Here is a 12,209-nt window from a genome sequence, read left to right as displayed (position 1 = left end):
ATTTATTTCCCATCAACCCATTACGTGGTGAAAAATCAAAAGGAGCATTTGTTTTTTAAATACTTTGTAAATGCTTCTAATTTCTATTAGTACATTGAATTGGTTTAGTAAAAGGGATAATATTTTTTTTCCAGTTTTTCTTAGTGACTTTAATTATAAATCTGCATGTTCTTAAAAAAAATGGGAAACCAGAAAGCAACAGTCTAGTAGTACAAAAATACACAACTAGAAGAGATTACCACCAACTAGATCTGACAACTAAATCCCATCCAGGATTCTGAAAAAAACACATTTAGACAAAGTACTAAATCACTGGCTCTTATATCACCAAGGATGTTTATTACCAAGGATGTTTATCACCTACAAAAACACTTCCAAATTACACATGGCTAGATCACCCTGAAAAACTAAAGTCAATGAGCCTGGAGTTAGGCTGCGTATATTTTGAAGATCTCTACAATCAACATCATTCCTAACTAAGCAGCAGGATTTCCCATTCACATATGGGTTTGAGTGTGAGCCACTACTAACTGCGGTCTAATATGGTACAGATGCCACTTACAGATCACATGATTTTTTCAAGGCTCTCTAAGATACCCAAACATATGAATGGTACATACAGGATAGCTATGTCTCGTAAAACTAAAGTTTCTCTGGCTAATTTTGTTTCCAACTTTCTGCTTAAGACATGGAGGTCAGAAGCAACCCACAAAGAACTGAGAACCACAGACCAAGTTAAATATTCTTGAAAGCATTATGAGCCAATTATAATCCTTAGACGTTTCCCTTATGTTATCACAAAGTATTAATAGTGACTTCTGGTGAACACCCGTAGTCAACGTTGTTCTGTGACTGTTAGTATTACAATCAACTCAAGAAGATGAAGACAACTAGCTAATGTGACCTATAATTTTAGAAATTACAGAAGCTTCAGAACTTCCAAATAGCCACAATGAATTCCAGGTTTTAACAATCTCCATGTTCCAAATATTCTACAAGCCGTAAAATTGTGCTCAGGACTTCTGGCTAAAGTAATTGCCAGTTTGTAAGGCAAGGATAACTCCCCGATGAAGTCAACTTTATTTGAGGTTCTGTATCATTCCTCTGTTAGCCACGTTATACCTACCATAACCAATTGTCCTTTTTACAGAAACTCTTCCAATTTAAGACTCCAAGTTGTATACTGCCCAAAAGGCCCATGTAAGCGTCCATTTATAAAAGCAGTATAACTGACATACCGTATTGCTTCTAAATGGGATAATATTTTCAAATTTAGTGACTGTAAAGGCCCAGAAGAGTGACAGACAAGTTAAGCATTATATGTCTTTGTAAAATAAATAAAAATTATAAAGGCTTACTTTTGCTCTCATAATGACTATAAATGATGAAAATATAGCAATTTGTGTATAATGGCTTTTCTTTCTTGAGATGTACTACATTGGTCACTTTTATCTGTCTAATTTAGGAAAACATTATAGTTTAGAATAGTGGTTCTCAACTGGGGGCAATTTTGCCATCATCTCCCCTGCCCCCAGGGACATTTGGCAATGTCTGGAGACATTTTTGGTTGTCACACTCGGTACAGACTCCTCCGGCATCTATAAGTACAGGCCAAGGATGCTGCTAAACATCCTGCGATAGACAGGACGGCCCCCTAAAACAAGGCAATTATTAATAAATACTTCAACATACACCACATAAATAGAAGCAAAAATAAAGACCATATGATCCTCTCAATAGATGCAGAAAAAGCATTTGACAAAATTCAACACCCTTTTATGATAAGAACACTTAAGAAAATAGGCATAGATGGGGCCTATCTAAAAATGATACAAGCCATATATGACAAACCCACAGCCAACATCATACTGAATGGGGAAAAATTGAAAGCATTCCCACTTAGAACTGGAACCAGACAGGGCTGCCCACTGTCCCCATTACTTTTCAACATAGTATTGGAAGTCCTTGCGAGAGCAATCAGGCAAGAGAGCAGAATCAAGGGTGTCCAAATGGGGACAGAAGAGATCAAACTCTCACTCTTTGCTGATTATATATTATATCTAGAAAACCCCAAGGATTCAATCAAGAGACTCCTGGAATTGATCAATGAATTCAGTAAAGTCTCAGGATACAAAATCAATACCCACATATCAGAGGCATTCATATATGCCAATAACAGTCAAACAGAGAACCAAATTAAGGACTCAATACCCTTCACAATAGCAACAAAGAAAATAAAATACCTAGGAATGTATTTAACTAAGGAGGTAAAGGACCTCTACAGGAAGAACTATGAAACACTGAGGAAAGAAATTGCAGAGCATGTAAACAGGTGGAAACCATACCATGCTCATGGATCAGAAGAATCAACATTGTTGAAATGTCTATACTTCCCAAAGTGATCTTACAGATTCAATGCAATCCCTATTAAATTATCAACATCATTTTTCACAGATATAGAAAAAATAATTTTATGCTTTGTATGGAACCAGAGAAGACCCCGTTTAGCAAAAGCAATTTTAGGCAATAAGAACAAAATGGGAGGTATTAATTTACCAGACTTCAAACTATACTACAAGGCTATGGTTATTAAAACTGCCTGGTATTGGCACAAGTGCAGGGACACAGACCAGTGGAACAGAACAGAAAATCCAGATATAAAACCATCTTCATATAGCCATCTAATCTTTGACAAAGCAGACAAAACATACTTTGGGGAAAAGAATCCTTATTGAATAAATGGTGCTGGGAAAATTGGATAGCCACATGTAGAAGACTGAAACAGGACCCACAGCTTTCACCTCTCACAAAAATCAAATTATGGTGGATAACAGACTTAAACCTTAGGTGTGAAACTATTAGAATTCTAGAAAAAAATGTGGGAAAGACTCTTACAGACATTGGCCTAGGCAAAGGATAATATCTTGCTATTACTATTAGAGAACAAAAACTTATTTTTTAATGAATTAGAGAATATTCTGTGCCCTCTCTTTTTCATTTCAGAATCCAAAATCTTTATATAAATGGAACTTAAAGAGGCTGAATTAAAGATATTTTAATGGGAGTATTTTCATAGCCCTGGTTTGTGGCCAAAGATGTGTGTATCTATCTTTTATGTTTACACAATGAGTAAAAATAGATTAAAAACTGCTTTTCTACAATATCACCCTTTCATTAATTTTCTACATATTTACAAAATGTACTTAAAGAGACTTGTTTTCGCTTGCTTTGATATATAATGCTACAGATATCATATCATATTGCTTTGGTGGTTCCAAAAGGTTTGTTATTTCCTCTGGGTATTTGTTGCAATTACATCATATATCTTGTTTCCTTATTGAGAAGGTACAACTAAAGGGGAGTTGGGGTTACAAAACATCTTTGAAACACTGACATGTCCCTTGCAAAAAGGCACTCTCAACTTCTTTCAAAAATGAAGCAAAATTTCTATGTCCAGTGCTTGGTTGTTTAAGACCTAGGTTACATATCAATCTATATAGGCCAAATTAATCAATCCATCAGTGAGAGAAAACTATCAATGGAAAGAACTTTCCATATTAGATAAGCCATTTCAATAAGGAAAGGAATCATGGTAATTCTTTTCTGGACCGTGTAAATATTGATGGAGTTCTTAGTAAATGCCAGGCACTGGTAAGCGCTGTTGAATTCAGCACTGAACAAGACAGGCAAAGTCCCTGCCCCTATGAAACTTATATTCTAGCTGGCCTTGGTATGGTAATGGGTAGGGAGAAAAGTGTCTATTCTGGAGAATAAAATATGCCTTATTCTTGCATTACTTATTTTACTTAATTTAGAGGGCTCTTTAATGGGAAACCATGAACTTACCTAGAAAGCATGGTTCTCAGTGTGAATTATCCACTCAAAAATTACTACCTAGCTTCTGCTACAAGAACTCTGACCAATGATAATACTGGTTCACTTTAACATAACTTAATATTTGTCTCTTCTTTCATTTGATTCAAATTATAATGTTGATATTTTTATTAGTTTTTAAAATTTTTCTTAGATATTATTTAACATTAGTTTGTTTCTAAATGTAATACAATTTTTAGCTATCTATTGGAAATTGTGTCAAGTTTCTTTATTCCTTTAAAATAATTTTTTAAAAAATAAACAATTTTTTATAAAATAAAGAATATTTGCAAAAAAAGACTTTTCAAGTCAAAGCAAATAATCATGTGCTGAGTTCTAATCTATGCAAGGAATTAGCAAAGAAAATTCTTGCTTTATAACATTTTTGGAAATTATTACTATTTTTTTTACAAAGAAAAAGAGAAAAATTTCAGAAGAAAACGATGAAACATTTTTAAACACTCATTAATTAATTGGTGGTTGAAATACTGTTCCTCTTCCCCATGAATTCCATCATGTCATCTAGCCTTAATGAAAACTGGACTATATATATTGGCATGTTATCGTATTTCTATTTTTGTCCAATTAAAAGATAATTTTTAGCATACTATTATATAATCTCTAAAATTAGGATTCATTTTACAATCAATGCTTTCAACCAAATTGCAGTGGTAATGTAATTTACATTGTTTGAGCAAGTGTGGATTTTCTCATAGTTTTATACTGTCTTTTATTTTTAGTTGTGTTATATGCAATTTTCGTGCTATATGTGTTGTTACCATTTAAAAATATTTTCACAAATCTTATTATGCTTTGGTATTATGACAAAAGTTATTTTGTATACAGAAATTTGAGGAAAAAAAGAATCAAGGTGTAATTTTAATATCAATGAAACAAATATTTGTAATAGGATTGCCTTCAATTCCATACTCTTTTCTTAAGAGTTTCTCAAAAACCAAATGGTTTATAAAGTCTAAAGAGGGAATATATCTATGTTCAGATGAAACTGAATTATTGAGATAAATGCGAAAGGACTACCAAATACCAAGCAAGGAAACTGAAGACAAAAGAAACTGTAGTGAGAGGCTGGTATGACTGATTAATGGATCACTCAGATTGAAATAAGAGAATGTGGTTTGTTTATTTGTTTTAAATTAGCATCGTGTGTTTTGTTTGCTTCTTTTCCTTTTTTATTGATATGTAAAATAATCATGTGTATTAAAAATCAGTGGCATCTTGTATTCTATGAAATGCAGGCCATATGCACCTGTGAAGGAATGAGAGTAGAGAATTATAGGGAAAGAAAGAACTGGCTATATTATAATGTGCCCACTTGACTGATTAATCACTACGTTTTCCATCCTTTCATCCTCTACTAGGAACTTGGTGGATAAGTAATAAACTAGCTGATTAATGACTAAATTATCCAAAAATCAACATAATTATATGAATTTGGGGAAACAATTCTGATTTTTTAGAAAGGCGTGTCTAGGCATGTGCACTGAAAAGTCCCTTCAGGCTTGTAATCCCCGAGAGCTTCAGAAGTAACCAACATCAACTGATATCATGATGAGGAAGTTATTTATTTTTCCTTTAGGCCAAGGAAACCAAATCCAGAGCGAGATATATATATATATATATATGGGTATATCTATGCCAAAATATATTTTAAGATTTTCAATCAAGGAGATATTTCCTATGTTTTCTTGAGCATGTTCCATGGTACATAACCATGTAGAATAACATATATGTTCTAAACTTAGAATTTTAGGTCTGGATGGGAATTGAATGATTGCTATGGTTTCTTTAAGATATAATTTCTATCGTCTTCTATTGTAGTCATCTCATTCAGAAACTGAAGCCCAGAAACATAAATTTATCCATGCAATGTAACACATTTCAAGAGTGGCACAGCCAAGATTAGAATCTTTTGGCTCAAGTTTCAGTTGGATCCATTAGGCTGAATTGTCCCATAATATATTAAACACACAAATAGGATAATTAACATAGTAGATGCTGTGTTGCACCTCCTACTTCTCCCTCCCTTCACCTCAAACACGTGCACTTTCAGGACTGAAGCCTTCATTTTCCTAGTTGCTGAATATATGGGCAACTGATAGTTCTCAAATAAACTCCTCTGCAAGGATTTCCCTTTGGGGGAGCGGGGGAGGGGGGCGGATAGCCTCCTCACCTAAGGTTACGGCTCTTTCCAGTGTCTGTCAATGTCTGATAACTAGATGATGGAAGGGTCTAAGATTCCCTACCACTTGACTGAATTGTAGACAGCTGTGAAGAGCCATCCCAAATTGAAACAGTTTAATTGTATAGTATTTAATTTCTCCCTCTGCCTGACTCTGCTTTCTTCATTCCCTGTAGGTGCTGGCCTGGAACATTCCCCAAATAACTTACGAATATCTGTCTCAGAGTCTATGTTCTGGGGAACCAAACTACAACAATAAACATAAATTTACTTGAATTTTCTGGAGAAAATGACTTTCCTTTTTAGAGTAGCAATAGAAGTGTTCCAAAGTAACTTAGGTTCTAAGGGATGAAATAAGCATCTATCAAAGTAATTTCAAGGTCTGTTGGTCACTTTATATTGCTATTGTGATTATTATTGTTGTCAAGATAACTATGTTCCAGGTATAATGTTAGACATTTTATAGACAGTGGTTCATCAAATATTTCTCACAGATGACAAAATTAGAGACTTAGGAGGTTAAATAACTTGTCATGGTCACTCAGCTAGAAAGTACTGATTGTGGTTGATTCTCCCATTAAACTTCGAACTGTCTACAAGTAGGATCTCGGACGTTTATAAACAGCACTATTTCCATCATGTATGCAGCACCTTGTCCTCAGTGCTCAATAAATATTTGTCACATAAATAAATAAATCCATATATATCTGACCCCAAATCCATGTCATTAACCTCTGCACTATGCAACCTCCCATGTACACTATGAGCTCTGGAGTTAACAGTGAACATCACAAAGAACTTATAAAAACCCTCTGAGATGTCAAAAGCAAACTATGCCAAAGAAACAGGAATAGGCTATTTGAATATGTATTTTTCCTCAAAAATTGGAAGTGACATCCTTCATTTTGTTTCTTTTAATGGTAGACCCACATGTGCCTTCTTGGTACCAGACATTACACTAGGGAAGTGCTGAGGCTGCCTTTGGGATTGAGTTATTTGATCCTTTTCAACATCTGTTTATTAAAATTGTATATTCAATTTAATGTAATATCCCAGGAGCATTAATGATCATAAAAGGGAAACAATTAATAAGCCTACAAAGGTAATATTAATATTAAAGAAGTGGAAATGAAGTCTCTACTCACCTTCTCTACTTTCCTAAGCACCACCTGCTGAAATACAAATAAAAAAGAAACATTACCACTGATATTATCATCATGGATTTACTAATGTCTCTTTTGTCCCAGACCAATTTTTTCCACAATATTTCACAAGCAGCACCCATGATATGTCGAACATTTGGCTGCAGATATTAAACGCCAGGTTTATTTGGGGATTGGTTGGTAACAGATTCAAGAGTTAAACATCTCATGTAAAGTTACAGAGATGGAGAGATAATAAAAGCTCACATTTCCAAATAGGTCCAAGACCTAGAGTGTTGAAAAAGGGCCAAGAAGAAGAAAGGAAGCCAGAAAAGTTCCTGAATGATGAAAATTAAATCAAAATAGTTTATTCCTTTTACTTCTTTCTTTCTTTTTTTTTTTTTTTGCCATTATTTCAGAGTTTTACAGGGATACACATGTTTTGGTTACATAATTTGCTTCTGTACAGTTTGAGTGAAAGTTACAAGTTTGCCTTTCACCCAGATAGTGTGCACTGTACCTGTTAGGTTTGAATTTACCCATCCCCTCCTCCTCCTCCACCTGCTTTTTTTCCGTTGACTTTTACTTCATTATATCCACATAAGTGTTGATCGATTAGTTCCAATTTAACATTGAGTATATGTGGTGTTTGTTTTTCTATTCTTGCTATCACTTCACTTAGAAGAATGGTCTCCAGTTCTATCCAGGTTGTTACAAAAGATAGTAGATCACCATTTTTTATGGCTGAGTAGTACTCCATGGTATACATATACCACATTTTATTAATCCACTAATGTGTTGATGGGCACTTGGGTTGTATCCACATCTTCGCAATTGTGAATTGTGCTGCTATAAACATTCAAGTGCAACTGTCTTTTTTATAAAATGTCTTTTTTTCCTTTGGGTAAATACCTAGTCATAGGATTGCTGCATCAAATGGTAGGTCTACTTTTATTTCTTTGAAGTATCTCCATACTCCTTTTTCATAGCGGTTGTACTAATTCGCAGTCCCACCAACAGTATGTAAGTGTTCCTTTCTCTCCACATCCACATCATCATTGGTTGTTTTGGGAATTTTTGATAAGAGCCATTCTCACTGAAGTTAGGTGATATCTCATTGTAGTTTTGATTTGCATTTCCCTGATGATTAGAGATGTTGAACATTTTTTCATGTGTTTGTTGGCCATTAGTCTGTCTTCATTTGAAAAGTTTATGTTCATGTCTTTTGTCCACTTTGTAGTGGGGGTTGTTTGGTTTTTTCTGGCTGGTTTGCTTGAGTTCTTTGTAGATTCTGTTTATCATCCCTTTATCAGATGTACAGCATACAAATATTTTCTCTCACTCTGTAGGTTGTCTGTTTGCTCTATTGATTGTGTCCTTGGCTGTGCAGAAGCTTTTTAATTTGATCAAATCCCCTTTATTTATTGTGGTTGTTGCTGTGATTGCTTTGGGGGTCTTCTTCATAAAATCTTTGCCTAGGCTGATATCTGTAAGAGTTTTTGAAACATCTTCTTCTAGAATTCTTATAGTTTCATACATTAGGTTTAAGTCTGTTATCCATGATGAGTTGATTTTTGTGAGAGGTGAGAGGTGTGGATCCTATTTCAGTCTTCTACATGTGGCTCTCCAGTTTTCCCAGCACCATTCATTGAATAGTGATTCTTTTCCCAGTGTGTGTTTTTGTCTGCTTTGTCAAAGCAGACAATGGCAATATGAGGGTGGTTTCATATCTGGGTTCTCTGTTCTGATCCATAGATCTATGTCTCTGTTTTTGTGCCTGTACCATGCTGTTTTGGTTACTATAGCCTTGTAGTATAGCTTGAAGGCTGTTAAAGTGTATGCCTCCCAATTTGTTCTTATTACATAAGGCTGCATTGGCTATTTGAGGTCTTTTCTGGTTCCATAAAAAGCACAGAACTATTTTTTCCAGATCTGCGAAAAATGATGTTGCATGGATCAGCAGAATCAACACTGTTAAAATGTCTATACTACCCAAAGTGATTTACAGATTCAATGCAATCCCCATTAAAATACCTTTTACTTCTAAGCAAGTTTCCAAGGCATGTCTTTTAAGTCTTTCAATGCTTCCTTTGTACCCCAGGTCACCAGCCTGGCTGTCTCTATTCTAAATCTATGGAAAAGTTAAAATGGCAAATTCAAAGTTGTGGAGGGAGTCTGCTACAAGTAGCACATAATAAAATAAATAAGGATAAGGATGACACAGCAAACATCAAGACAGTAAAAAAGAAAAGGCTGAGCAATATACTTAAATCTGAACTCACTGGATATAGAATCCCTTTAGTAGACCTTAGTTTTACAGAAAAGAAAAGCAGGGAGATTCATTTTAGCAATGATAATCTTGAAACATCAAGTAAAATTACAATACTGTTCTGCATGTAATTTATTTTAGAAAACTATGATATATTTTTAAAAAATTCCCTTGGAAATACTGAAGGAAGAAGGAACTGGTGGTTAATCGAGCAGACTGCCTGTTTTACACTGGTTGGAGAGTAAAAAACACCTCCTTGTGCTTCAGTTTTCCAGTTTGTATAGCAGGGATGAGAGAAGCTACCTCACAAGACTCTTGTGAGAATTGAATATGTAAGAGAACTAGCAGATTGCTTGCAATATAATATATACTCAATAAATATGTATTATTATCTCAAAGAGATAAAATATATTCAGAAAACATTTATTTAAAGGATAATATGTACCAGGCAGTTGGGTCAGGAGGATAGAGTAGATGCTACGAGAAGTGGATGACTTGAGGTTGCATTTTGGCAGTACAATAGCTAGAACTTGATTTTAAGGAGTATGAGGAAAAGAGAAAAAAATAATGATTTTCAGGTATTGGCCTGACAGTGGTATCATTTACCAAGAAGGAGAATAGTTGGGGAAGAATGGGTTTCAAAATTGAAAATCAAGTTTTGTTTTGTTTTGTTTTGGTTTGGTTTGAATTTATATGAAATTAGTGATGTGTGTCAAAAAACAAAGTGATGGTAGCTGAATAAGCAAATTGGGACTCTAGGTAGAAATTACGTTTAGAGATGTGGTCTTCTAAGAAATAGTGAAAAGATGGATATTTAAAACTGTACATTGTTTAGATTTCAAGTAAGCAGAAATTTTCACTGGTTCCTTCAACATGGGTTGTACCAGGCTGCTGCTATCTCTATAATTCTTTCTTCTCCCTTACCTGTTTCTCTTCACTGTTATCCTTCTTTGTAGCAACAACAAATCCTTCACTTTTTGCAACTAGAAAACGAAGCCAGCTTAGTCTTAGTTTCTACCTTGATGTATTTTCCCACACCAACACAGTGCTCTCTTTAGGAGGAATTTTGGTCCCAGCTTGTAATCTTTGCTTCCTCACAGCATGATTCGATGAGCCATGTCTTGTTTCTATCACTAGAGGATAAAGTTCTTGTGAGTAAGAAGGTAGCATGTACATGTGGACCTGATTTTCATTTATAAATTGTATCCAATAATTAAAACGAACCACATACTGAAAATTTAATCTAAGTGCTCTGTTGTTCTTTTAAGGTCATTGAATACACTTGGATGTTTGTAATTCTTTAAAGTTCTCATTTACCATTGTGGTGATACAAATCACAATATTGATAATTCTTCTAACTCTCTGGGCATATATTTAAGCAAATATAGCATATTAAACCAACAAAATATAATGGCCTCATATATTGGTATTCATTACTTATGAAAATCATCTATATTTTCAAATAAAACTATAGAATTCAAATTTAGGAAATTTAGATAAACAAATATCAAAATGCCTTTTAGAATCAATTAAGCATTTAAACATTCCTGTGTAGTAGTATTACACTGGAAAATTTAATCTCATGGAAGTTTTATTTAGGGGTTTGCGCACAACTGTATAAAAACCACTCTATTCTATGTATGCTATGAATGTGTTTTTTAAAGACATCTTTTCTTTTCTGTGTCTTACTGTAGGCTACATATCGAAATCGAATTGTGAGCCAAAATCTCAGCACAAGGGACAGAAGAGCAATGCATACTCCCACCGAGGACCGTTTTAGGTACTCAGCAGCTGACCAGACGAGCCCCTACAAAAACAAAACATGTCAACTCTCAAGTCTATGTTTAAGTAATTTCTTGAAGGACAAGGAACTAGCAGAAGTTATCAAACATTCAAGAGGAACTTATGAAACCCTTACTTCAGAGGTTACACAAAACTTACGTGCCACTGTTGGACAGAGCTCTCTGAAGCCAACAGCTAAGACAGAAGGGCTTTCCACGTTCTTAGAGAAACCAAAGGACCAAGTTGCTGTGGCCCGACAGCATTCGACCTTTACAGGCAGGTTTGGACAGCCACCGAGAGGGCCGATCTCTTTACACATGTATAGCAGGAAGAATGTTTTTCTCCATCACAATTTACACACCACTGAGTTGCAGACTCTAGGTCAGCAGGACGGGTAATTAAATCACCCTATTCCTGTCTCTGGGTAGGATAAAAGTGGTTAGTGTTTCTCGTGCATAGTTCATATTAAAATTGTCATGTACTTTTTATTACATTTTATTTTTAGTCATAAGCAAAGACTTGTGGACATTTTTTAAGAGTCAGGGTTCGAGCATGTTAATTGAATTAGGTTGAATTGCCTTGAAGACTTTATATATGTGTGTAATAAATGGGACCATCTTGCTGGTTTATATAGTCCATAATTTATTTTTTATCTCTATCATTACTGGTATGTATTGAGGTTTCAGAAGGTAATATCAAATAGCAATCTGTTCACTCTGTTAATGGTGTTACTGTAAAAATAGATCTGAGGAATAAATAGGTAAAGGAAGTGTAAAGAATATTAAATTACATAGCTAATAGAAGAAGAATACAAGAGGAATTTTAAAGTCTTATATTTGGTGGTGTACTTATTTGAAGAATGAAGCTTGCTAGCATGTAACCTAGAGATGTGTCTGTCTCTATTACATACATTCAAGCTTATCTTGTGATACTTACTATGAAG

General features: G+C 34.6%; 1 protein-coding gene across 1 annotated transcript in view; it reads left to right on the top strand.

Moving 5' to 3' along the window:
* CCSER1 (coiled-coil serine rich protein 1) overlaps positions 1 to 11,664 on the top strand; it is a 744,111-nt gene extending 732,447 nt beyond the window's left edge. Inside the window, exon 10 of the mRNA XM_069485507.1 lies at positions 11,179 to 11,664. Coding sequence (XP_069341608.1) covers positions 11,179 to 11,664 — 486 coding nt within the window. The remainder of the gene's footprint in view (positions 1 to 11,178) is intronic.
* Positions 11,665 to 12,209: the final 545 nt, after the last annotated feature.

Source organism: Eulemur rufifrons, chromosome 13 (genome assembly GCF_041146395.1).
Source record: "Eulemur rufifrons isolate Redbay chromosome 13, OSU_ERuf_1, whole genome shotgun sequence".
Taxonomy (NCBI): domain Eukaryota; kingdom Metazoa; phylum Chordata; class Mammalia; order Primates; family Lemuridae; genus Eulemur; species Eulemur rufifrons.
The sequence above is the reverse complement of the archived record's forward strand: the minus strand, read 5'-3'. Positions and strand labels throughout refer to the sequence as shown.